The sequence below is a fragment of the Idiotropiscis lumnitzeri genome, chromosome 10, assembly GCF_059441095.1.
Source record: "Idiotropiscis lumnitzeri isolate Australia: NSW breed Sydney's pygmy pipehorse chromosome 10, RoL_Ilum_1.0, whole genome shotgun sequence".
NCBI lineage: Eukaryota > Metazoa > Chordata > Actinopteri > Syngnathiformes > Syngnathidae > Idiotropiscis > Idiotropiscis lumnitzeri.
Genome location: NC_142400.1, coordinates 9,638,610 through 9,666,573, shown reverse-complemented (window position 1 = coordinate 9,666,573; position 27,964 = coordinate 9,638,610). Strand labels below are relative to the sequence as shown.

General features: G+C 42.7%; 2 protein-coding genes across 5 annotated transcripts in view; one reads left to right on the top strand and one right to left on the bottom strand.

Annotated features, from left to right (window-relative positions):
- The first annotated feature begins 1,395 nt into the window (after positions 1-1,395).
- LOC148329059 (ataxin-1-like) lies at positions 1,396-15,277 on the top strand. Of its 4 annotated transcripts, none has more exons than XM_088306773.1 (4): positions 3,678-3,964; positions 5,306-5,357; positions 7,358-9,373; positions 9,943-15,277. In XM_088306773.1, exons 3-4 carry the CDS (start codon positions 7,589-7,591, stop codon positions 10,615-10,617), a joined length of 2,460 nt encoding a protein of 819 aa, XP_088162899.1. In that variant the 5' UTR covers positions 3,678-3,964; positions 5,306-5,357; positions 7,358-7,588; the 3' UTR covers positions 10,618-15,277. The 4 variants fall into 4 exon arrangements, with proteins under 4 accessions (XP_088162900.1, XP_088162899.1, XP_088162897.1 ...); XM_088306771.1 differs by having other exon boundaries at positions 5,306-5,414; XM_088306774.1 differs by lacking the exons at positions 3,678-3,964; positions 5,306-5,357 and adding an exon at positions 1,396-1,520.
- Positions 15,278-16,466: 1,189 nt separating this feature from the next.
- itga8 (integrin, alpha 8) overlaps positions 16,467-27,964 on the bottom strand; it is a 47,299-nt gene continuing 35,801 nt past the window's right edge. The window contains exons 21-30 of the mRNA XM_088307022.1: positions 27,081-27,173; positions 24,092-24,171; positions 23,680-23,760; positions 22,515-22,620; positions 21,583-21,741; positions 19,855-19,971; positions 19,669-19,782; positions 19,367-19,468; positions 18,452-18,574; positions 16,467-18,372 (exon numbers count right to left, since the gene is read on the bottom strand). Of these exons, the coding sequence (XP_088163148.1) occupies positions 18,283-18,372; positions 18,452-18,574; positions 19,367-19,468; positions 19,669-19,782; positions 19,855-19,971; positions 21,583-21,741; positions 22,515-22,620; positions 23,680-23,760; positions 24,092-24,171; positions 27,081-27,173 (1,065 nt within the window). The 3' untranslated portion in view covers positions 16,467-18,282. The remainder of the gene's footprint in view (positions 18,373-18,451; positions 18,575-19,366; positions 19,469-19,668; positions 19,783-19,854; positions 19,972-21,582; positions 21,742-22,514; positions 22,621-23,679; positions 23,761-24,091; positions 24,172-27,080; positions 27,174-27,964) is intronic.

Below are 27,964 nucleotides of genomic sequence, written 5' to 3'. Positions count from 1 at the left end.
TGAAATGGATGACTATTCTCTAGTCTTATATAATTATAAATACAATTAATACATGGTGTTCCTTTAATTTGTAGCACTAACATCAGTGCCTATTTTCATACCCTGAGGCACAATAGAAAAAGGGCTGAGATGGAATAATTTCAAACAGCTCAAATGAGGTCATCCTCCATATGGATTGCTGATTTCGTACTGCGGCCATTAACTAATTCACAGGCTCTCAATAGGTTCTTTCAGCGTGTCACGCTCCCCGCCATTGAGCCGCGGCCACGTTGCTCGCCGCCTTTCTTAATGTGGACTGGAGACTGTGGAGCGGCCTTGTTGCCATGGCAGCAAGCACTTTCACATTCTCCCCGCATAGCGTTGGAGCGTTCGTGCTGCTACTTCCGAACCGGTGCCCAGCCACAGTCGGAGGAAGGTCTGCTCTCAGACAGGACCTCGCCAGGGTGGTTTTACCTCCCACTCTGCTAACACATGCTCCCGTAATGCTGCCACCCACTCACGATTCTCCGTTCTCTATTTTACTAATGCAAAGGATTTCCCCAGGGTGCCCCCACCTCCTCTGGTCGGTCGGATAGAACAGAACAGAGAAGAGCGTCAGTTCTATTGTTGCATGTTAAGAATTATTGTGTATATTTTTGGGGGAGAAAGACACTTAAAATTTGGCCTCAAATTATTCCTCTGCGATACTTTTTTCACCGTGTCATCAAAACTAACAAATCATGAATTACCGTGAAAAATCCAAAAGCGTACTCAATTTGTATTTACTGCAAATCAATGTCACTTCTGCTGTGGCTTTACAGAGATAAGTCCAGGAATGCTCGGCTTCACCTTGGCAAGTGCCATTCTCGTATCTTTTTCACAACAATGTCTGGTCCTTTTCTGCATTTATATGTTCGCCATGCTTAAATAAGATCACAGCCAGAAAAAAAAAAACATTATGAGTATCCCCTTTCTATCCTAACTTCAGTCGCAGGTGAGCTCTTGTGGAGATTTAAACTCCCAATCTCAGAACTGTGAGACAAATGTGCTATCCACTTGCACAACGCGCTGCCCCAATCATGACATTTCCTTTCCACTCCAATAACGTCATTTATTCCAGTGTTCTGAAAGTCAACTAAGCCAACTGAAGACGGCGCTTACGTCATAGTAACAACGAATCTCAACACGGCACAGTTAATGGTCGTGGGAATGAGCTCTGTAGTCTGCAGACCTGCTGTCATTTACCTCCATGCTATACTGTAAAGCAACAAGTGTACTCAGAAGCCACATTTACACCCGTTTCCAACCTAATAAATATTCATCATAAGCACATACCCCTCATTAAATCACCTTGGGCTCTAGTTGCAGTTTGCATCATGTTTTCTACCGCTTGTGCGTGGATCACTGCTACATGTCCGGACATGTCTGCAACACTTAAAGGAGGATCTCTCGCAGCAACGGTGCTGTGAGGAAACAGAGAAGCCAGAGGCCGGTGATGATACTTGGATTCCATTCATTGTGGACACCTGCACCTTTTCAAGGTAACCTGTAGACTTAAGGCTGTTCTGTTAAAAGCGCTTCGACAACATCAATTGGAGGTTTGGGAGTGGAAAAGGGCACAATCTAACAGCATATCTCCTGCTCAAGTGGGAAGCCACTGGAGGTTTTGTGCAGTGTGTTGCTGTAGGCGACAGCGTTATAGTGCATGCGGGAGTGTGTAGTGTGTAGAGATACTCTATGTGGGTGTTCAACAAGGCAGGATTGTGAGTATGTGGCAGTACGGTGACTTCTTGAAACAATATTGTGCTTTTTGTAAATGACAGCTCAGCATGCACTACTATTCTACTGCTATTATTTTGTTCTTATCACATGACTGGAGCACACTTGCAGCCTAGGCTGTAAATGAATGAATGCTAGCTTTTACAGAATTGGTTTAAGTAGGCCACGGAAGGCTGAGTTGGAATTCAGAAATGCATACGATAGTGGAAAAGTCTTAGATCAAAGTGACATGTTTGACAGTTGTATCTTGGTTCAGACTCAAACGCAGTGCAGCACAACTTTATGCATCGTGGCATTCGTTGCTAGAATTCCCATTTGAAAGCTTGTTTTAGCATGCTTGACTGATTCAACAATTTGAGGAAAAACGTCATTCCTGCACATGTGTTTTTTTTTTTTATGCTGGTGTTGGGTGTGAAAGAAGAAAAGTGTGGAAGACTATCCAGACAGAAACATATAAGGGAACTCATATTCAAAGCAATAAGATTCCCGTGTCACCATACATTTAAATGGAGTTGTTTATCCTTTTTAAATTGTACCTACTAATTACTTTTTACACCTACGTGAAAAGTGAGAAAAATAAAACTTGCACTGAACAATTAGTCCATGTATTAATAGACTAAAACTAATTCTAAAAATAAAAAAACTAATAACAAAAAATAACTTAAAATTAAGCATTTAAAAAAAAAGGTAAAACCTAAAAATATAGTAAAACTATATTGAAAAAAAATTCTCTCTCTCTCTCTCTCTCTATATATATATATATATATAAATATAAATAAATATATAAAAACAAGGACGTTTGTTCATAATCACAACGAGGCAACAACATTTTATACACTGTATCTTTAACACCTTTTGTTCTGGTCATCCCCCCCCAAAAAAGCATTGGAATCTTTCCCAAATAGCCAAAGGACCTAGCAGGGTATTTATTAGTCCTCTTGTAAGTGTACGATTTAGTTGGAGTCGCTTCTTCCCCCCAGCGTGTTGTCACTTTGGAGGGGCCACCCTGCATGTGGCGCCTGCAGAGGAGCAGATAGCAGTCTGTCCTGGCACTAAAGTGCCTGTCTGCTGCCTGGCTCTCTGTCCTGTGCCCAGCAGGGGAAAGTGGACCGAAGAGGGCCAAGTGGTTGGGTGTGGGTGTTTATCCGTGCAGTTTTGTGTGTGCGTGTGCGTGGGTGTGCGTGTGTCAGTGTAAATGGAGGGGAAATATCTCTGGGGGCAAAGACTGGGTAGGACTGGTTGTTGGTTACTCTGAGTCATTTTCCAGCTGAAGAGAAGCTCAATCATTGCAGGGCAGATTAGATGGAGATTTGCCTCGAGAGGGGAAATGCATATGAAAATGAACAAGGGCAGAGCATTAAAGGGGCTTTGCTAACACACTCCACAATTTAATCCTCAGTCAGTTCTGCGCGCGTGCATATGTGCCAATGTCCTTGCAAGAATATACCCATGTGAATAGTTCTTTCTATTCACGCACATCCATGTCTGTCTATGCAAACCCTCTCTGGCTCTCCAAGTTTGCCTCCCTCCTTCGTCCCTCCGTCTGTTGCTCAGTGCCACCCTCCCTCCCTGTGTGAGCGTAGTCTGGGCGCGCAGCCAAGTAGTGTGTTTTTTTTTTTTTTGAATGAATACCTGATGGCTGATGGGGCTGGCGGAGGGGGAGGAGCCGTGTCAGTTGGAGTACTGAGGGAGAGAGGCAGCGAGATAGAGGAGGGAGAGAGCGAGAGAGAGAGCGAGAGAGAGAGCGAGAGAGAGAGAGAGAGCGAGAGAGAGAGCGAGAGAGAGAGAGAGAGAGAGAGCGAGAGAGAGCGAGAGAGAGAGAGAGAGAGAGAGAGAGAGCGAGAGAGAGAGAGAGAGAGAGAGAGCGAGAGAGAGAGAGAGAGAGAGAGAGAGAGAGAGCTGGAGCTGGCGGTCTGGTGGCCTTGCATAACACACGTTGGAGAAGCCTCGCACGCAAGACCTGGCGTGGGCTTTTGCACAGGAAAGGGGGGGCCGGCGGAGGGGGGGACCTCCTCTGCCATCAGGCCGATTGCAGGGGCAACGGAGGGGCAACTCCTAAACAGGGTCCTCGCAAGAGGGGCTTGAGCGGCTGCTGCACAAAGGAGGTAGAGGACGCTGCGCGGAAGCACGTCTCCGGGATTCACTCCGTTGAGGCGCAGGAGGGATCGTTGCACATGTTCTGCAAGCGGTGGCTGTGGAAGGACTGGTGAGCTATTCTTAGTACTCTAACCAGCAGAAGTGGGGGGTGGGAGGAGGAGGAGGCTTGTCTCTTTGCGTTTTGATTTGTGGCATAGTAGTATTTTCTTGTCCTGCTACTATACGCTGCCATGCTACAAAGGAAAAACAGGGCGGCTTGGGATGTCGAACCAGTCGATGTGCTTGCTCCGGACGAGGAGGAGGGTGGGGGTGGGGGTTTGGGTGCATGTGAGCACGCCCGAGTGTGTGTTCTGTGTGTGTCCGGCAGTGATGCAGAACTCTGGAGTCACTGTGGAGACAAACAGCCCGAGCCCTCAACCCTGTGCCTGTTCTTTGGCTGTAGTCAAGCACACAGCCCGGCCCGCCTCTTAAAGGGACACACACGTTCGTTTTACACAGAGAAAAGGGGGGGGGGGCAGTAAAATGGCTCTTTTGGATAAAACCCCAGACTGTATTGTATTGATCTGCCTTGTGTATGGTGCTGGGATTGAGGCAAGGTTCTATTTTTATGCAGAGAATCCCACATGCATGCTTTGGTCGGTAATTCCCCCTGCTGTTTCATGCATGCTCAGATTGATAATGATGATGTTTTTGTTTTCTAAATATAGCCACTGCTGCACAGGGCTCTGAATCTAATGTCTGGTCAAGCAGGTGAGCTATGAATATAAGCATTACTGCTTACACAAATGTCAGTTCAGGGTCATTGTATTTTTGCTTTTTTCTGGGGGTGGGGGGGGGCATTCTGTCTTGGCCAGGACACTCCGGGCACAAAATCACTCTCTTCCTACTGCGGAGATGTTATAGCTGTGAAGCTGAGGATCAATGCGAGCACGGGTGTGGGGACGGAGTGGGGGGGATTTGTACTGCTGCGTAAGAGAGGACATATCTGCCTTTCACCTGGAGACACAACAGCTACACGTACACAATGTGGTGTGTGCAGTTTTTTTTCAGAGACTATCACTCCATGGCGCCATGTGAAAATGCCTCATCTGCCCCTCCGCCCCTTCCTTATCTGATGTCATCGATTCATCGTACTTGTCTTGGCAGAGGGGACAGTCCGGAGCTGGATCCATACTGTCCACGCCGTCTTGACTCGCTGTGACATTCATGTCTTGAAAGCGCGCCTTTGTTCTCCCTAGCACAGGGGCATGCGTTTGCTAGTGCTTGATCTAATAATAGTCTGAAAGATCAAGAGATGATGTTTATGTGTGACCATGTGCGCAGTAGTGAGTGCTGTGTTCATCTCGGGAAAAGCACCTTGCTGTCAGTTTTATTTGATGTCAAGTAAGGTCGTCTTTAGATCGTCGTTTGTGGTTTGCTGTGTTGTGCTGAGATGATGATGTCATTCCAGGTGTTGCTGAGGTGGGGTTGTTGCCATAGAGTGATGCTGCACGGCGTCTAGTGTGAGTGAGCGTGGTGACATCGCAAGGCGGGGGCTGATGCTGCAGGCGCTGCTCAATGTGGGTCAGGAGGAGCTGCGCTGTCTTTCTCACCCCCATTCTCTCTCTCCCTCTTCCCAATCTTCTGCCTGCTTTTATAGCATCCACGCCACTCTATCTGTCATCCTACATTGCCGTTTTTTCCTCTCCTCCCCCTCACTCTTTCTCTACACCCCTCCTTTGTTACATCCGGTGGCTGTAGCAGGCTTTTTTTGATCCCATACATTTTTTTTTTTTTTTTGCAGCTTCCTCATCTTATCTTGCAATACGTTCATCCAAACAGAAAGGGACCAAAGTCCACTTCTGATTACGCGATATTTTATGTTGGCCACTTGTGTTTGTTTAGTGTCGCGACCCTCCTATGACGTGTGAGGAACGCGCAGCTTATTTAAATGTAATATTATGCACCTATACGTGTGTGTGTAATGCACTCGATCTCTGCGGCTCCTCAAGCGAATAAGCCGTGTTTTTAAGCTGTGTCTTGTGAACTGACCCACAGCTAAGATAAGAACAGAACTTCTAGGAAAGTACAGTGGAGGAAAGTCAGCCAGTGAATTTGATGAAAATCAGTTTCTAAAATTCAAATTGCCGTCATGCATGACACTTTTGCATATTCTTTGGCTTTTAGTTGGGTTTTGTTGCCATTTCGACATTGTGCAGTGGTTCACTTCTTTTTACACTTTAGCAATAATTCATGTGATGCTGCCTGCCAGTGATTGATTTTCATAGTACCAACAAATCAGAGGTCGACCAGCGTTTCCTGACTGATTGTATCTGACCGTTGTGGTGAGCAAAAGGCAAATGTGTGCATGGTGTTGGTTTAGAGTTTGAGGCTGGATAGCAAACAAACGAAACAAGGTCGACTCGTGTGTGTGTGTTTACTGTGTGCAGGGATTCACAATATGCAGCTATAGAATATGTTGATTTATCCCTGCAGTCAAATATTGACCATGGGCATGTTGACATAGATCCATACAATATTTGAGTTGGCGTTATCTGACTAAAGTAGGACGGTCAGGGCTGCAAAATTGTAACAAAACTCATCAGTGACAACATTGTTACAACTTACAGAATGTCCCTCAATTAAATGTCAGCTTGATTTGTTCTGTCTCTGTAATACTCCCGCTGACCAAGTCCGCCCGGAGTTTTACGTTTATATTTACAGTTGCCCTGACTCAACTCAAGGCCTTTGGAGGGTTGAAAAAAAAAATCCCAGATGGCTACTTTTTATTGTTATCCTTTCATATAGACCTGCTGTCTACGACAATCCTGTAATGCTTTGACACAGCCAATAGCTATGCACATATCCTCCACATAAGCATAGATGTTCACTGACACACACTGTTGCCCGGGAAACTCCAATCTTCCCCGAGCAATGTGATAAAAATATCATGGCGCTGCGTTCTCTCATGGAAAATGTGGTTGAATTTCGGCAATTTATGAATGAATGCTTTAAAACTACTGCCAAATAAATATGCAAAGAATAACATGCTCAAGAGCAATGACACCAGTCTGTTGTACAAATTGTGTAGCCATTACTGTAAAAGTATTTAGACCACCTAGTGGCTAAAACAGGCAGAACGCCATTACAAACATGAAAGCAGGCACACTTTTGAAGTGGATCACTATGATGTCTGCCTTTCAAGTACTGGCACTCCAATGTAAGAACCACTCGAGAAACACATGATTGTAATAACTGTCACATACGTATGTCTTCAAAGGCTTATTTTCAGTAGAAAAACAAAAGAACGAGCGTTGCATAACTAAAATATTTCTTTACCATAGTGATGGGTGTGAACCAAATAACTTTTTTTTTTTGCAGCTTCGCAGGATGTATTACAACCATTCAGAACTTTACGCATTCTTCCACACTTGTTTAGTGAAGACAAGATGGGTTCATCTCTGTAAGCACATTGTGTTTATATACAATATGTACTCACCCATATTTGTCTCTCTGTCGTCAGGGTCCCGCCAACATTGCGGAAGAAGTGGATCCATTAGAAATGATTCCGCATGAAGTTTACAGAGCTCATTTCATGAGCTGTAGAAATTCTACTTTGTCTGGGTTGAGACCTGGCGCTGTATGCTAGTGACCACCACCAGAGCCTTTGCACCCTGGCAAAGAGAGAAGACGTTAACACAGAGAGTGAGAGAGACGACACAAGTGCTAACAAGAGTTATTTAAAGCTGGCACAATGAAATCCAATCAGGAGCGAAGTAATGGATGCCTGCCGCCAAAAAAGCGAGAAATTCTGGCGCTGGAGCAGAGACCGGTGGCAGTGGCTACATCGACTCCTCCAGTGGTTCATCACAATCCAGCTCCCCACACTGAGAACCTGGCTTGGCTCGCAAGTGTAGCCAGTGAACGATGCAGGTCGAGAGACTCAGAGAGCCCAAGATGTCCCGTCCCGTCTACTTCCTCCTCTTCTCCTCCCACGATTCCAACCTCAGCTACGACTCTATCAGCAGTGCCGCTGGCCTCGCTACCTGCAGTTTACCCCACAACTATTCCTCAGCCCACCGGGACCATCCAGTTTGCTCAGCTTGGACCAAATGTTCAGTTCATAAGCTCGGGGCCCTATGCTGGCTATATCTCCTCTCATGTCGTTCCCGCCAATACCAGCCCTATGGGACAGCGCCCTCAGCTGGATGGTTACACCACTGCCCTGATCTCACCTGGCACCAAAGGGGAACAGCAGTTCCAGATCGGCCTCTCACCCACAGAGCTTGCTCCCGTCTCCCTTCCGAGTTCGCCGCAAGTCACCAGCCAGTACATCCATCTCGATAGCAGAACACCTTTGACTGTCAGTGGAGCCGCCGTCTCTACATCTGGAGCCCATCTTCAGCTCCATCCTCATACTGCTGTCCTCCCTCAAACACTCACCCTCGCACCCTCCCAGCTGGTTGTTCAGTATGCAGACGGCTGTGCCGGAAAGAAACCAGAGGTGCATGCTAAGAGTGTGCTGAACGGTGAGCTCGAATTAGTCAAACAGATGAAAGCTCCTACCCAAGCAGCAAATCATCAGCAGGTTCAGAGCTATGAGGCCAGACACATCCTTGTGCCCGCAGACTATACCCAGAACCCATCAGGACTTCAGACCTCTTTAGTACTTGTGGCCCAGCCAAACCCTAGCGCGGATCAGGAACATGGTTCGAATAAGATTTCCTTAGTTCAGACTGAGAAGGGAGGCATCTGCTTAGGGAAACCCATATCGAGATCGTCCTCCCTCTCGTCATCAGAAGTGATGAAGTCAGTCACACCCCATACAGTCATTCAAACGACTTTACCCCCCGATGATCTGCCAGCCAGTCTTTACTCTTCCACACAAGCACCCATCATTGGTTATTTTACCAGTGCCAACCAGCATGCAGTCAGCTACCATGCGGCATTGCCACAGCACCTGGTTATTCCAAGTGGTCAGTCCCTGCTCATCCCAGTCAGCAGTGCAAATAACGGCACAGAAATGGAGACCAGCCGTGCTGTCAGCTCCCTGACCGCGACCACGACGCCTCAGATATCGACCGCCATGCCTCATGCCTATCTTGCCACTGCTCTGTCTAAATGTGAGCCGCTAAGCCCAGATGGAAATCTAGCTCCTCCCGCTGTAGCCCCGCCTCCAGCTCTTCCGGCCTTGTCTTCAAACCCAGTCCCTGCGGTGGTGGCAGCTCCCTCCCCAGTCTCAACCTCTGTCACTGTTCCCGTCAACGCTCCGGTCGCTGCTTCCATCCAAGCTTCTCCCACCATCACCTCTCCCTCCACCCCTGTGGCTCTCCCGCCTTTCTTTATGCGAGGCTCAATCATCCAGCTTGCTGATGGGGAGTTGAAGCGTGTGGAGGATCTCAAAACCGAGGACTTCATCCAGAGTGCAGAGATCAGCAGTGAGCTGAAGATTGACTCCAGCACTGTCGAGCGAATCGATAATGGCCAGAGTCCTAATGCTGTGGTCATACAGTTTTCTGTGGGAGAGCTCAAAGCCCAGGTGGGAAAAACATTCTTGCACGGTGTATCACTATTATCCATATTGAACGCCACTTTATAGAATATTCAGTCGCCCCAGTGGTTGTATAAAAGGGGTCGAAAACAAACTCGTAATATATTAATAGGCAGTGAACATCTTCAGTATATTGTTTCTAAGCGATAATAACATTCAGGAAATGTATCAGTGCAGACATGTTTAATATGCAAGCTTGTTCCCCGCTCTTGCAGTTAAGCTTTCTCCTGTAAAATGATCTGATACACTATGTTTGCTCTTCTTTTTAGTTAGTTAAACGGAACGGTAGAGTAGCAAGAACTACATACATTTATGGGTCAACAACAAAACAGTTACATTTACTTTCAAAATAATATTTCTAAATAATATTACAATCGCAAAACCGTCTGATTATTTTGTGCCACTTTTCACAAGTAGTTTGATCCCATGAAAGTCATTTTTATGTTCTACAGACCTGAGTAATAAGTCTTTATGTGGGATTATCCCTCGTAGATATACCCTGCATAACCTTCAGGTTGAGCAGGATGCTTAAGGTTTCCATGTGTGTGTTTCTGCAGGTGTGTGTGGAGGTGCTGGTCGAATATCCCTTCTTCGTATTTGGCCAGGGGTGGTCCTCATGTTGTCCTGACCGCACCACACAACTCTTTGAGCTGTCCTGCGCTAAGCTGTGCGTCGGTGACGTCTGTGTGTCATTGACCCTTCGGGGTCTAAGGAATGGTTCTTTAACAGACAGCCAGTCTTTGGGGGCTAGGCTGAAGACCACAAGACTCTCTGACCCCGGCAACAACACAGATCAGATCGCCCTCGGCAACAGTCCAAGGCCAAACACGACAGGCACTAACAGCGGTTTTCCTATGAAGGCTTCTGCTGTGGAAAGGATAGCCGGATCTGTGTCAGGACGGCAGTTACCAACCGAAATGGAACTGAATCCAAGATTGATAGAGGGGGTCTGTGGAGGAGAATCTGTGCTGGCAATCTCTGGAACTGCGAGTAAAAGACAGGGATCAGAGAAAATAGATATGCCCACTCTCTGCAAAATACAGTCCCGAGATCCAGACAGAACCGCTGTCCGTAAGAGACGATGGTCCGCTCCGGAGTGGGACCAGACTGGAAGGGTGGAGGGGGAGCCTCCGTTGACTCTGCTCAAACCCTCCATCATCTCTCAGGAGGTGAAAATCAGCATCGAGGGCCACTCGAGCAGCGGAAGAGAGAAATGCTTGATCAAACTATAGACTATTCTGGAAGCTTCTAAGAAATGTTTGTATTGTGTTTATCTACTCTGTGTTCTCTCTATTCAGACTACTCAAACTAGAGAGTTTACACAGTATCACCATTTTTATTTCTGCCATAGTTTTTTAGACACCTTCAACAAAGTACAGTGTGTGATGGCACACTGTGCAATCAGTGCAATCAAGCTGTAAGCAAAAATGAGTGCAGTGTGAAAGTTGAGCTTGAGTGTTGGTAAGGCACCTTGAAGTGTGTCATCTATCATGAGCTGGATCTCTGCTGTCACACCGTTCACAGCCATCGCATTCTGGACTGACAAACATGAACAAGCACAGAAGAGATGTTTATGTATAGAAGGCGAGCAATCAGATTTTGTGTTTTCTTTGGATGGTGTGACGTTATGAGTGCTGGTACATTTCGGAGTTAACGATCAACCGGTGTATGATTTTATGGTGACATTGGTTTGGCAATAATCACGGCAGAGATCTTTGCCACCTCACACATTTGTCTATTTTTCAATTCATCCTAAACACCTTGGAGTGTATGTGCTGCAGCGGATTATGTGCATGTGACTGTTTGTTTGGTAACGATAAGGCACATGCCGTGCACAGGGGTCAGGTATGAATGTAAACCACTGCTTTTTGTCCTCAATACAGACTTATGAAGTCAAGGATGTGTCGTTTGCTGCACCTTCAATGAGTACAACGCGCGACAATTTGATACTGATGCGTTTGCAATACGTGTGCGATAGGAGTCGCACAATCACACATTCCTATAGGAGTTCAATTCGAACGAAAGCAGGCCGCCTCGAGATTGGTGTTTTCAAGCCTGGCTGCTTGCAGGATTTCAACGAAAACAATCAAAATACTACCCATCGGAATATGTTCATCGCAACAATGTACTCTCTGAAAATGTATACAACCGTACCTTTCGGGGTACTCTGGCTTGGTAAATGGGGTGGTACCTCAAAGGGTTCGTGCTTCAACGATCGACACTTGACTTTTACAATTTGGGAGCACACCTGTACCTTTACCTTGGAGTCCATTAGCGTTGTTGCGTAAAGTAGGTTAGAGTGATCCTTGAGTGGCATAAACGGACTCCCACTGCACCCCTATTTCCGAAACTGTATCGCTGTAAACTGCAATACGAACAGAAGCTGGTGAGCCAACAGCAAACAATTGCCTTATTACGCATCCGGTAGACAAGAAGAAACCTCAACCTCCATTTGGAGACTAACAGAAGCCTGATCAAATTCACGCTCCCTTTTAGCTCTGTTTCGGTTTCCTGAGGGAAATGCAGTATGTGGCTAGTAAGTGATCCTCTTGCTTGCTATCAGCTTCCAGCTCCCTTTGCAGGCTCACAACCGTGGGCATCTAATGCCGCAATTCCACTGCATAGTATGTGCTCAAGTCTGTTGTACTCGACCCAGTTCATGGTGGTTGGTTTTCCATTTCCAAATAGGACTGTGGGAAACTGTGATGAGCAAACCTCATTGAACACATCTGATTTAAACTTAATAATGGAGAAGAAGGTTCTTGAAAGGGAAGATGCGGACAACATCAAGATGGCAATGATGAAGGTACCCGGAAGAATTCTTACTTGTGTGCATGAAGGCGTTGCAGAATACGCTGGGCAAGTGTGTCACCAGGGGGATCCCTTCAAAGGGGAACACATCAACTTTGTAGGTTTGATTTTGAATTCGTATTCTTTGTGACACCGGTGCTGGAACTTTTCTGAATCTAAGGCATTGCACTAGCGTAAACCACAGTATCTTTCACGGCCATGTGTCCTTATAAGCTATAATGATACAACTATTTTAAATCCACTTAAGTGTTGAGTGATCAGGAGTGGTTTATGTCCCATATGGTATCACCTCATGAGCCAACTAAACACTGTGCAGTGAGAAAAAAAAAGGCATTTTGCTCTGTGGGTTTTATCTGCACAGTGGAGGTTCTACAACTTCTGATTGGTTCCAATTACAAATGTTACCCCCCCCCCCCAAAAAAAAAAATAAAAATAAAAAAATCTGTCCCATTTTTATTCAGGTTCTTGAATTGTTAAATATTTGGACCACAATCCTTTGAAATTCTAGGTCAAATTCGGAGTCGTTCTCCCAACAACGTGTTTGAATTCTGATGGTCAACTGTTTCTGTCTATGAAAACAGCTGCATGAGTAATAAGCGTGGCGAAGGTTAAAGCACAATATCCTCTGTTAGAGTCGTTAGATGAAAGCTAGAGAGTGCTCAGTAGAGCTGAGAGAGATTAATGAGTCAGGTGATCATATTGTTACGGATTTCACCTGATCAGGTTGGTATGGTTGATAAACCAGGATGGGGCGGCAGTAAAATAAAACCTCTTTTCCTCAATGAAGTTCTTGGCTTCAAGTACATACGTGTTACATCAGCGCCTTTGCGGCGTCCGTCTTTTGCTATTTCATTTCCTTTTAAGAATAGAGCCAAAATTTGACAGTTCATACTCAGGAAGGGTGTGTGTGTCTGTACGCATGTATGTGTGTCCGAGACGGTAAATGTACGTGGACGATCACTTGTCTTTGTGTATATTCTGAGCAGCAGCACTTTGATGAAGCATCCGGTGGGTGTGGGGTGAGGGCAAAGGCCATGGCAGTCCCCAAACACCCGGTTGAGGATAATCAACTGACTGTTTATCATCACGTCCTACATGTATAATGACGGAATAGTGAGGCAGCGAATGTAAACACCCAATGGACAAACTATCTCACCTTTATTTTTGATGATGGATAGAGCTACTATTTAGAGAAAGAAAGTTACTGAAAGCCAGCTAGTGTTGATTTGTACAGTAAATTGTATCTTAGAACGTGTACAGTGTGTGTATAGATATTCTAACCCTTATGTAGCCTATGTACTGTATGTGCCACGGCGCGCTTTCTTCAATCATTCCATTGATTCAACCATTAAAGTGGTCCTGGTATTGCTTCAATTCATGAATGTGACACCATGTTTTTTGAATTTGGCCTCCTACTCCTCCTAAGAGTTGATTTGACCCTGCACAGTGTAAAAATCAATACGTGATCATCCCATTTACAGTGAAAGCCATTGTCCTTTTCTAACTCATGTAGGTGTTTTCTTGTAATGCTAAAAAAAAAAAAGAAAAAAAAAAAAATCTGACTGTTCTGTTCGTGTTCCGCTCAGGCTAAACACTGCCCACTGACTGTTGTCCATTCAAAATCTCACATTGTTCACTTCAGTGTATTACGCAAATTCTCCAAATTTGTCAGCCAAGTACGGGTTCTGTTTCTTTTGTTTTCCATTCTAAGAGAAATATGTTTGGTGGCTAAGCTTACCAATATCGTATATTATACTATACTGTATTTATGTTGTGTATTGTATGACCCCACTACCTTGCGGTCTGGTTTACTAAAAATGCTTTGGAAACCGCACGAAATCCAAAACGATGTCATGTTTGAGAAACCACACCTTGTCGTTGAAAGCAGTCTGTGTGTTTAGACAATGTTGGAATTTTACATCAAAGCTAGTTTCTGCACACACTAATCTAAAATGCCATCTCAGCACAGCCAAATCAATAAAATGTGGTGTTGACACCGGAACAGATAGTTGTCGGGGAAAAAAAAAAGTTGAGACGTTGTTAAAACAAAGCCATACACTCTCAGAAAAACGTTTAGGGCTACAATAGCTTGTCAGAAGTGCTTTTGTACTATTGACCCTTACATTGTACCACTTGGGAATATACCTGTACCTTTTTGGTTTTGGGGAAAGTTAGCTAGCTGTACAGTAATTAGCCAGACGACTCCTCCTCTTTCTGATAGTGTATCTGGCTTCGGATTAGCTTAGCACAAACAAGTTAAAACACCTTAAACTCCTCCAACAAATCGGTCACATGAAAATGATGGACACACGCACACAAATTTAGACGTAACAAGCATGTAAAATCTGGTAGTTGTGTTCCATGATTTTACCCGGGGATTGCGGCCTTGCTGCAGTCATGAAATCTCTCCAGGAAATAGACCTGGCCACACTGTTTAAACCACATGCTGTTTTCACACTGGTAGTTATTTTTGTATGAAAAGGTAGTGTAGCTTGGCAAACATTTCTCTGCCACTTGTCTGTTATTGGACGGGCAAATTTACATTTAATGGCATATATAAACGCCATTAGTAGTTTGAAGTAAGAAGACCCAAAGTAACAATTCAAATACAGATTTCCCTAAATTAGATAATTCTACTGAATAATATTGACTTTAGAGGATTACTGCATTGCACTATGACAAATGGGGCCTACTTTCAAATTGTAAATAGCCAAAGTCTTCCAAAATGTTGACGGAGAGGATAATAAAAAAGTCCAATTGAGATGATCACTTATTAAAACAGAAAATGAAATAATTTTGCTTCTGTTTGCACCAGATCAACACACCCCGTACGAGCACTTTCTTTCCACAATATCTGTACGCTGACTTTGTAAAACAATTTTGTAACAGCGTTCTATTTGTTGACGAACACTCCGCCACGATACCCAATGTCCGACAACGCTTTATTATGTATCAAAAATGTTTCCCTGTTTTGATGGTGTTGAGGTTTGCTAGTCAGAAACTGTTAAATCTTTACTTACAATGTTTGATTTCAAATTTGATCAAATATATTCCAAGAAATAAAGACTCTAATGTAATTGAGAGGGACTTTTTTTTTTCAATCAATCTTTCTTCCCTTGTCTATCATGGACACTAATTCCGTATTTTATATTAAATTTGCAAATTATTTATTGCCAAATGCTTTTCTTTTTTTCTTCTTGTAGGTGCTTATTATTTACTCTATTAAAAACAATTTCTAAAGGGGGAATGGGGGAAACAGCAAGATGTTTGGGGCTAACCTCAGTTCCATTGACAGTTTATTCCATTTGCGTACAGCATAACAGATACATACTGATTCACCATGTTTGCTTTGAAATCTGGGCTCCACTAATTGGCCCGAGTCTGGTGGCCTTGGTTTGGTGGACCAGGTTTATGTTATTATTATTAAATTTACATTTCTTAAATGTATTCGGGACCTAAGGCACAAAATATGATTTATAGACCAGTAGCATAATTATAAAATCTTTTCTACACCCGACTGTGATAATTAATGAATATTTTATGAAAACATTTTATTAAAAATTGCTGTGGTCCTTTAACATGAACACAATAAGATGACTTTGAAATGTTTTTTTTTCCAATATGAATGAACTAAACTCAGATGCCTGTTTATATGGTGTCACAATGACACATTTTAAATTTCAAAGACACATATTTACAATTTAAATGTGAATAAATAGAAATATAGCTTTATGGTTCCTTTATTGGATTTAATTAGAACCTCACTAAATGCATATAAATAAAAACATTGGATTGAATTTATACTAATCCACAATTCGGGTGTGAGATCGCTCTTTAAGGGGAAATTTAAGAGGGCAAAGTAAGCCAGGTGAGGTGAGTGTAAACCTTATGTCTGTGTGTAAGTTTTAGGATCTTAACTTGTGTCCCACTCTCAAATTCCTAAATTACATTAAAAAAAAAATCTCTCAAATTCGTAGTCACAGAGCAACTGTACATTTATTCCCATGAAAAATCATTTTATTTGCTTGAGCTAGACCAATGCAAGTTCCTTCAGGTTAAAAATGACTTTTAGTATTTTTAAATTATATTTTTCAGATTTTAACTTTATCACCGTGTTGCCTTTAGAGGGCACTGTTCATCCTCACAAGTCTTCTTCAAACTGGTGTGCTCTTTATTTCTTCTTACCATCAGGAGGAGCAATAGATCTTCCTCTGAGGCTTTCTTGTAGTCAGGCAAAATTGACAAACAACAAATTGAGGCAACAATAAAATAAAATCTTCATCATATTTATTCTCTGTGGCCTGTTTTTTTTTCCGTTTTCAAACCAACAAAACAGAATCTCAGAATTCAATGTTAACATTTGAAATATCACCGCTTAAATGCCATGTGATGAAATAACCATACATGATGTCTGCTGCTTTGAATTAAGTGCGCATGGGCCAGCTCCATGACACGTTCAATTGGATGATGAATAGAAAACAAAAAAATACTCAAACATGAACCAAGATAAATTTTGACATTTTGGGTGCAGCTGACAGAATGCGACACTTCCCCGTGTGTGTATAACATACAAAACTATAAGATCATTTCACATAAAACAGGCAAAGTTTACCGTGTTTACTGTTATATTGTATCATAGCAGGAGTTAGGTTCAGTGAAGTCCAAAATGAGAAAGCAAAAACTTGAGCCAGTGAGGCAATATGTTACCTGACACCTCAGAAAAATCAATCATCTATAAATAACTTATTTTTCTCATCTTATTATTTGGTGTGGCGCAAACCAGTCAAGAAAACTGCTTTTGTTGTGTCGCAAAACTAAAATCTATCATACGCAGGACTCGCTTCAGTATATACATAAACACTATTAAGCTCTGATAAAATAATGCCAGTGTAAACAAGCTTCAGTATCACGCAATGTTCAAATATTGCACGTACATTCATAAATATACACGTTTGCTTTGTGTCTTCGTCTTAACGCATCTGTGTGTGTGAGACGTGTGACGCAGAACAAAACATTGGATGAAGTGAAGCCTCTACTTAACACAAACAAACACGCACGCACACACAATATGTACACGGTTTGCACACATTCTGTATAAACATCCACACAAACGTACACTCGTCACAAAAATTAGGTACACTTACACAAAATAAAAGTCTAGTGCTGTGTTTACCATAAAAGACGTGTTTCGAATATTTTGTAATTCGCAAGGGAAATGACAGACAAACTAGTAGAAAGGCGTTTTGGGGTTTTGCAGTGCAGATTTCGACCATTTCCAACTACATCCAGTAACATATCAATCCATCTTTCCATTTCTCAAAATAAATGTTTTTGTTCTTTTTAGAATGCTCACGAAGGCGCCAAAGCCTTGGCTAACAGGAAAGTAGTAATTGGTGTCAAAGAAGTATGTTGAAGTGATAAATCTCGACTGAGAGAATAACATCTTTGTTTGTTGGGGCGTGCCAGGTTTAGCCTGGGTTGTTAGTGGAAGTGTGTCATTGCCATAAATGCATGTACATGCGCATTTCTGGTTTATTTTTTCGAAATCATCTGGCTGCCATTTATTTTTAAGGGTAATGACTTTGACGACTTTGAAATGCTCTGAAAATGTTTTGGGATTGTAATTTACCTGTTAAACAAGTAATATAGGCAATTTTTTAGCGGGGTTTTATTATGCAGTCGTACCTAATATTGTGGCTAGGAAGTGTATAAGCTCCCATTCACAAAAGCACAGATAAGCCCCGATGTGGCTCATCTCTGTGCCCAATTTAAGACAAGTTTGTATAACGTGGAAATGTGAAGAATTTTCCTCACACTGCTCTCGTGGTACTTCCACTCACAAACAATCCCGAAAATGTCTTCCACTGAAGTGTGCTTTGGTTTCGTGCCGCCAAAGATGAGCATCTTTGGTCCTCGCCTGATGCAGACTAAAGCAAGCCGCCCTACCCAAGCCAGTTGGTCGTTGAGAGAGGCAGAAGATCTGCGGCCCAAAAATGTCAGGTCCAACAACTCCATAGCTCAGTTTGGATTCAATTCATTCAGAAGGTGCACGTTCCTTTCTTTTTAGGATCTGCCGCATGTGTCTTTTAGGCATCCCCTGTTTGATTTAACGTCAGCTGCTCTTGGTCGGAGATGTTGTCCCCGGTTGGCGGCCTCGCCCGGTCGAAGAAACCGCACTGAGGGGAAAAACAGTAATGCTTTTAGCATAGTATAGATCAAGAGATGACAATTTTGGAAATGGTGTGAAATGCGTACCTTCCACATTGCGAGCGTTAGCACGGCGAGCACGAGCAACCCGAGCAGTATGGCCAGGATGATGACCCACAATGGAACGGCAAAGGACACATCTGGTGTCCCCCATAACACAGGTGTACCCATCTATAAGGCACACAGTATTGTATCAGAACAGGAATTATTCATCCATTTTGAATATTGATTTTCTTTTGTCTCCTTAAAAATGCAACAAAAAAAAACATTTATTGAACAACTTGACCTCTACTACTCAAAATGACCATTTACCCTCAATGCCAACAGCTTCAACCAGACTTTTGCCGCACTGCATCTTTGCACACATTCAAATTGTGAACAAGCATCTCCCTCATCTTTATCGTATTTATTTTTACGTCTGTTGTTGTTCTATTTTTATTCTCACAAGTCTTGGGATTTTTTTTACGCTAACCTGAGATTTAAAGTATCGTATTTTGTGCCAAATCATATGGAAACGTGTGTTGATTTGACAATAACAAATTCACGACGCTGCGAAGACTCAACTTTGAGATAACTTGAAAGAACTACAAGAAAATAAAGAAGTAACAAAGTAAACTATTAGTATACTAAAAAATAATAACATAAAAAAATAATAAAAATAAAGAAATACAAATATATATATATATATATCTATATATATACACACTTTACATAACGATAAGAGAGCAGTTGCACATTATTTCTAAAATATATGCAATTGTGAATCTGTTTTTCTTGGCCCTAAAAATATTTTTAATTGGACTTTGAAACTGTCGTATATTTGTTCGTTCATTCATTTAAATTCTGTGGTTGCGGCAATGCAGTGATCTGCCTCACATTTTCGCATATATACTGCAATTTATCACAGCAAAATCAACATCCAAACACCTGATCCTCCACACTCCAAATCTCCTCGAGTCTTACCGAGATGGTGCGCTGAGGCAGGATGGGGGGCTGGACCCGATAAGGCATGGCCAGGACCATGAAGGTCACAGTGGAGTTGAGAATGTAGGGGTCATTACGCCGCTGCAGGACAAATATGCAAGTTATTTGAGTAACAATCATAATGAAGCGTGCCGAAGAACACCGGCAGAACTGACACAACTGCTTGTATTTCAAAAGTCATGGATGTGACTTTAACCTTTTTAGTTTAGTTCCGCTGCAAACCTAACTGGGCCCTATAAACAAAGGGTTAATGAAGCAAAGATGTGGAACCAGAAACTGACCTGCAGGAACGTATGCGCCCACAGTCGTGACCGGACTTTAACTACGGCGCTCTGGCCGCGATGCAAGCGGCCCACAACGCACGAGATTCTCATGCAGGAGATGTTGGTGCAATTCTGCAGAAGACACACCTGTGAGCATTTTCATTCACATTCCGGAGACGTGGCACGACGTTGCGCGTTTCTCACCAGTGTTTTGCCGCTGTGACTGTGGGCGGCGCTAGTGGCTCGCTTGTGGCGGCGAAGAGGAGAGCTGGTGTTCCTCAAGAAGCCAAGAAGTTCGGGAGTATCTTGGAGGGATGAAATCTGAAGATTGATAGAAAATGCTGCTAAGGTTTGTGAAAAATATTGAGTGGGTTGGACACCATTTGCTGATCACTGTTTGCTGTGCAAAATACGAAACGCTCGTACCTGAGCGGCATGCCTTTCAAATCCTTCTGATTAAAAATATAGTGCGAGCAACTAGTGTGAAAAAATGCCTCCATCTATTTTATTGTACGATCGCTTCTCGGGAAACTGGATAGCATGCGCTCGGTCATTGCAGAATAAGTACAAAAAAATAAATGAATTCAATTTTCACGTTATATTTTAAAGTGACGCAATTGAACTTCCAGTCTAATTTCTGAAGTAGTTCCAGCGGATCATATCACGCCTTTTATTTTATTTATTGTTGAAGGTACCTCGTTGACTCCAAATGAAACGACTTTAATTATATTTTGTTCTGTCACATTTTGGACATGGTGGAACTCGATTGAAAGGTATCATGTTGTAATTCCATTTTGTCATTCTGTTTATTGGGAACAAGTTTTTGAAAGTGATGCATTTTAATGGCGTGAAGGGCTTTTGTTGACATGGGGGGTGTCGGCATGTCACGAACAGAACATAGTCGTGGTGGCTATAATTCACGGCTCAAAATACATCCACACGCAAATCTCAGTCGGGTTGTTTATTTTATCTCAACATTATATGTGCATTATTGAAAATAGTCAAATATGGTGATTCATTTTATAGAGAGAAAAAAAAAAATGTTGACTCTCAAACTGGGTCACCATCCTCAGCCTGGCACTGAGAAAAACCCCAACATAAGATAGAAAAAAAACCCATCAATATGACAACATGCTTGCCGACAACCCTCATCCCGACATTAGCGCTGTACTGTACCCGTTCTGGTTCTTGAGCTCAATGTCCCATTGTTCTTCGCATGCAAAAACAATTGTGTCACATTTTCATTCCAAATTACGCTGCAGATGCTATCATCACGCATTGGAAAATACTCAAGCTGTAGTTTCGGCTAATAAGCAAAATCTTCCTTTGAGCCAGCTGGCAAAGAAGACGGGAAGCCGAAAGAACAACGGGTGTTTTTTTTTTTTTTTTTTCGTGAACAAGCGGGTTAAAGTCCTGCAGGAATAGATAGATGGATAAGCTTTTTATAGAAGTGCTTGGTGGCTTGATTGTATGCATGTTTTGTCAGTAGTTAGGGGCATTTATCCTCCATAATGTTGACCCATCTATTATCTGAACCGCTTCACGAGGGTCACGGCGTTGCTGGAGCCGATCGCAGCTGTCTTCGAGTACACCCTGAACTGGTTGCCAACCAAACACACCCAGAGACAAATTAGTGTGTTCAATTAACCAACCAAGCATGTCTTTGGAATGTGGGAGGAGGCACAGGGAGAACACGCAAACTCCACACGGAAAGGCCGGAGTCGGAATCAAACCCACAACCTCTGCACTGTGAGGCCATTGTCCTAAGCAGTCGTTTTCATTTTAATGGGAAATGATGATATGAAATCTTAAAGCACTGCTGTGTGTGTGTTTTCAAAACCACATTGGGACAATATAATATACACAATATTGTGAATGATTTTCATAATTTCTTTATGTAGTGCTTGTCTTCTACGCAAACTTTAGTCTTACCTGCAGTCCAAGTGGGTTGAGGCTGCTATTCGTCCGACATCTTATTGGCCCATCAGTTGTAATCTCCATTGCATACAGCAGGTTCTCGTCACGGAAGCGGGAAGGCCAGCCAACCTCAACCTCGGCCTCCCCAATACTACTGGGACCCGAGTTATGGAGCTGGAGACGTTAGAAGTGGTCGAGAAGTTAGTCGTTTTATTGCTGTGGGCCTCAAGTGACTATATGCTATAATTGGGTTATCATAACTGTGGCGTGATGACACGGGCCACCTGGGTTTTTGGCTGCTCACTGCAACACTAATAGGCCTTCACATTGAAGACAGAGACAAGACAAATCTACAGCTTCGAACCGTGTTTGGCATCCGGACGCAGAGGAATGAATTGAGAGCTTAAATGAACCATCAATTCAACAAAGCCACCTTTCCACTCACTCACACATTCTCACATAGACACACACGGTCATTAACAGTGAGGTAAGTCATCCAAACAGGACATGATCCTGGTGCTGCGGGGCAGGAATTCTGTCTCAAGGAGCAAAAAAAAAAAAAAAAAACTGTCCTCTTTAAGTAGAAGCAGCTGCCAAGTGGGAAAAGTACCGCCAATGAAAATCATTATCAGCTGCAGGAAAGGCCAGACACTCTAGCGCTCTCGTTCAATGAAGCAGTGGCCCCCTTAAAATCCGAAGACATCAGTACAGCACATGGCCGCGCACGCACGCACACGCACACTCGTTGTAAACTGTCGCCAGTTTGTCTGCCATCTTCCCTCTTTTTATCTGTGGCCTGTACCTCATTTTGACCTTGTTTTTGCTCTCGATAATGAAAAATCATCAACATTGCCTCCCTGCGCCAGACCTGCCCTCACAGCAATAATTACACCTCAAATAATGTTTATGGATGACATTTTGTTAAGTTCCACTCCTGTTGCGTTTACCTCGTAGATGTGCGTCACCTGTGGACCCACGTCATCTTCCTTGACAGGCTTCTCTTTGGGCTCCCAGCGTGGAAACGGCAAAACCACCTGAGAGGGATGAGACACCCTGTGGAGGCGAGGACACACAGGACTCAGTGAAGGAGACAGAGTTCATTAAGAAAGCACAATTACATTCAATTAGGTTTGCCCAGTGGTGCGTAATATTGGCTCCAGGTTATTTTTTTAAAAGATTCCTGGAAGATTTTCAGCGCTCAATTGTGTCTTTGTCTTTCCATCGTGTGGCTTTTCTTGGGCTTGTTTTATTTTTTTAATGGAGCACCATAGTCATGTAATTGCTGTGAACTGGAGCCAGAGTTTTGTCGCACTGTCACATGCGGCATAGAGTGAAGCTAAACTATAGTCAGAGCAGGTAACATTTAAATACACTTTTTTTGGGAACGGGAGATCATTCATGGAGAGAAAAAACAAGACCAGTTGGAATGTGCAGCCCTTTGCCAGGGCTTAAACATTTGTCACCTACAAAGTCAAACTAGAACCTGAAATGTTTACATTTGGCTCTTTTTTTTTTTAAATCAGAATTCATTCTGGATCCACATGAAACATTAGCTCTTGCTAAGATATTCAGATCTCACCTAAATACAACAAATTACAACCTGACTGAACAATCTTTGACAGAGATATAAACAGCTGAGCACATGTTAAATAGAATTTTACGAGTTCAATGTTTGAGTTTTGAATTCTGCTCAATCTGGATCAATATAAAAAAAACAAATAATAAAAAAAATATATATATCTTCCATATCTATAATATATATATAAACAAAAGCGTGGCATCCTTTCGTAACCAGCCAATCCGCTGTACACTCACAGAACTTTAAACGGATGCTCGATGGCAGCTGACAACACTTATTATTATTCTGTTTTTCCATTTCAACTGATGAGAGCAAAAAAGTCACGCGTTTCCAGAGTTTGCATGTTTGTACGCGTATCGGTGTACATCCCGAGGGCTTACAATTAACCCATGTGCACATGATTACAGCAGATGTATTTTTTTTTCAATAATCATGCACACTACACTGTAGACACAGCAAAAAAAAAAAAGGCTCAGAGCACCAAAACGCATTTTATGTTCATATGTCAGAGCGAGGAAAATGCAAGGACTCACCCTCGTAAATCAATCTGAGCTTTGGCAACGATGGCCAGATTCAGGCTGACTGGGTTGCTATCAGGGTTGTCTTTGTTGGAGCTGCGATGGGGGTGGGAGAATGCTCACAATGAGTGTTACAAAAATAAAAACACAAAACTGTGACCTAATATAAGTGACAGGAATGTCTTAGATGATCATTTTATTCCATCGCCGTGTTTAACTAACGCAAAATTGTATGTCATGGGGCCTAATCCCATAGTCAACAGTACGCATGTCATAAATGATGACATTTGCCAAACCAAAAGCCACACACATCGCATGCACACACAAATCTTTCTTAGTCTGCAAAATCCGCCAAACATCTCCTCGCTCATTATCAAATGTGTTTAAGTGCGTATGTGAAGGCAATCAATCATGGTGGGCGCCTCACCTGTGGATCTGTAGCTCAAAGCTAATCTTTGGTCCGGCATCTTCAAGCCTTTGGACTGCAAACCGCAAACCGACAGACAGCTGTGGAGCGTAGAGTAATAATAATAAAAAAAAAAAAAAAATCAGTTTGAGAGAGAATAAAGAAGTTCCATGTGTCCATTTGAAAGCCACATGATACCCCAGTGTTCATTAATGAAACAGGAAAGGCCCAATTAAATCGGGCATTCTTCTCTTAATATGTGAGAAGAAAATCCAGTTTGTTGTGTTGACAAGACGCATACTAAGATGCTTGTGAATCGCCCTAAAACCTAAAACACATGCAAGCGAGAGCTCATTTCGAAACTACACAACAGTGCACGTAAGCCCTGCACTGGACATCAGGCCTGACATACGCTTGTGAAAATGACAGCAAGCAGACTAAAAGACGCAAGCCCCATGGGGGCGCGGAGATTTGAGGCCGTCTATATGGAACGCATTAGTGAGGCCGGAGGAGAAGAACCAGGCGCAGAAGATCCGAAGAGGGCAAACGGGTACGGGTCGGTCAAAGCGAAGACGTCACAGATATCCGATCTTAAAAGCGGCTGTTAAATCTTCACTGTTCCCGATTTATTCCTCGGAGCGGAGCATATGTTGTCAGCATGGAGCGACTTAAAAAAAATAAAGAAATAAATAAAAATACAGCTCATTTTAAGTGCTTTAAAGTTACGCATTGTTCACTTTAACGCCCGATTTTTGCTTGGGACTGTAAAACGTGGTTGTCATGCCAGTCAGTGTAAGGCTCCAGACGCATCTTATCCACATCAAAGCGAGCATTAGGTCGTTTCCAGTCTATCCGTATTTTGTTAAAATGCTGATTGAGAGAAACGACATTGTGAAGCAGACTGAAAAAACAACAAATGAAAAAAACCTCACCAATAATGAGACCATAAATCTGTCACTTCCAGAAGGATGTTGAAAATGAAAATGATAAGTAGACAACCGCTGACAGATCATATCCGTTATCCTCGCAGACATTTTCTCCTGCATTTCAAAACATTATGAATGCAGAAGAGAAAGCGCAACCCTGTAGATTTTCTACATAGTTGCGAAGTCGGCTCAAAATTCCTCAAAATGAAGTCATAAATAATTGGTCAGTGTTACTGTAGGTTGACATTTAATGTACTGAACTAGAAGTTGATGACAAAGGATATTTTGTTGTGGATGCTAATGAGATGAAAGTCGAGTTTTTTTTTAGCATAGTAGAGTGTTCCCCAACCAGTTTCACATAAAGACAAATTTCAACGTATTGGCTTAGGAGTAAATAAAAATTGAAAAATAATTAATAAATGTTGTTGTCATTATCTGTGTTTTTGTTGATTTGGTTTTAATTGGATTTAGTTTTATTTCACTTTTTGTCACGTTTACCCTGTGTTCTCTCCCCCCACCCCCGAATTCTGTCTTGCTCGTTCGAGCTGGTTATGTTTGCACCTATTCTCATCAGCTCAGCCCCCCTTTGCCACTCGTCTAGTCCAGGTGTTCCCTTGTCGACTTTTCACTTTGCTTATATTTAAACCGGCTTTTTTTTTTTGTCTCTGTTGGTTCATTGTTTCGGTTGTCTGGCGTCACATCCCCAAGTCATGTTATGTTCGTAGTTATGGTGATGCCATTCCATATATATATAAATATATATATATATATATATATATATATATATATTTATTAGTGCTATCAAGTGATTACAATTTTTGTAAGTAATCGCAAAAAAAAAAAATCTATAATTAATTGTGATTATTAATTTTTTTTCAACTACTATTTTTTGGTGAAGCTTGTAACAGATATTTACTTAAATAATATCTAAGGATGAATGTAAAACCACCAAATATGAATTATATTTTAATTAAAAAAAACTTCTAATAGTTTGAATCCAATCAAAATGGAGTCATCTTTCCAGGCATTTTTCAGAGACACAATTCTCAAAACTTATGCAGTACATTTTCAGCAGAGTTGATGTGCCTGATTTGAAAATCTGGTGAAACAGATATGTAATATGAGAGCGTGGCCCATCCTAGTATCCGGACACCCAAAACATGTTTCACGAAACGTCTCAAAATTATGCTGACTTACCACCTCACAATCACTCTGTAGACATTGTACCCTTGCACAATCTAATGAAATCAAATACAGGAGCTGCAAGTTTGCATTTGAATTTTAATGAAAAGGTCTACATTTTGGTAATTCCATTTGCGTTCCATCATCCTAATTCAGACTTCTTATTACCCTTCTCGTGTACGTGCTACATCTGTGACATAAAGCAGAAGGAATGATTGAACTCCAATGATGACAACTCTTTATAGGCCTGATATAACCAGCATGTGCCTGGGGGTGCATGCAAGTATGTTCGGAACAAGCCGGTGGATTCCTGAGCATCCAGCGAGGGACAGGGGAGAGTTAATAACTCTCATCTGGGCAGATGAGACCCCCCCCACACACACACGAACACACACCTTTTGCATACCTCGTTATACTCTCTTTCTTCCCCATGCGGTGTAACATGACCACATAATTGATTTAGAACATTGCTGGGTGTCACATCGCCTTGACACCTTCACTAAGATCCTACACCCTGAGACACACCCCCCCCCCCCCACACACACACACACACGCTCATGTGACATATGCTCCATATATTCATTGCAGGAAATGACGACTTGTTACTTCACAAAGCCTCGGTTCCCTGCATGCGTCAGTCATTCAAGAGGTAAGTGGATCCTCATTGCATACACCCAAACTATCACGTATGCAACACCCTCACTTGGCGTGTGAGCGCAGTCAAGGCAAACAAAATTGTGTGGAATGGAATGAGGGTCAAGGAGATGATCGGTAACCATTGGAAACAATCAATCAGTTAGCGTTGAAGCGGAGGAGATGTAGCGTCGACTTTTAGGAGGTGAAGTGACAAAAGATGTTGGAGGGAAAAGTGCTTGATGGATTTGAGGTGTGTTTTCGCTCACCTCAGTTTGGGCCACCATGGGATTGCCCAGGTCACACACTACAAGCCTGGAGTCATTCACCATCTTGTATTCGCAGTTCAGCTGAGCCAGAGACTGGAGAAAGGGGTTGAGGTGCACACATGTGGAAAAAGGGGAAAAAAAAAAACACAAAAAGGGAGTTGAGTGATTTAGTTGAATGGTCAAAAGGGTATGAGGTGCTTACATGCACCAAAAACTCTGGCATGCAAAAAAGAGAAAAAAAAAATATTCACACACTAACCTGAAAGAAATTCCTCATTCACCTCATACTTTTGCTTGCGCCAAAAAACTCCCATACACAAAAAAAAATTCTCACAAATATAAAAAAATAAACTCTCGCATACAATAAAAAAAACATTTACTCACACCCATAAATTGACAAATATCCCTAAAATACAGAAATGACCTCACATTCATTCAAATCTTTTCACCCAGACCAAAAGTAAACTGTCATACACAAATAAATCTCACTAACACCCAAAATTCTCACACAAATCTAAAAACCTCGTTCTCTCGCTCTTATGAATACACACACACAAAACCCAAACTATGATCCACACCAAAAAAACCTCACTCACTCTGCATCAAAAAGGGAGTAGGAGGGAAGTAGAGGAGAAGTGATGAATGCTCTGACAGTAACAACCCCATCCATCATGCAGCTCCATTACACTCTCATTAGTGTAGACGCACACACACACGCACGCACACAAGTAAATACACACAGCAGTTGACCCTGTCGATTTCTAGGGGGCCGCTAATGCAGGTTGGGCACCGTAAAAGAAAGTCTTCTGGGCTTTTGCCAGCGACGCGTAAACAGCTGATAGTGTCGCCGTAATCAGCCCAAACCAACACAACAGGAAGTGACG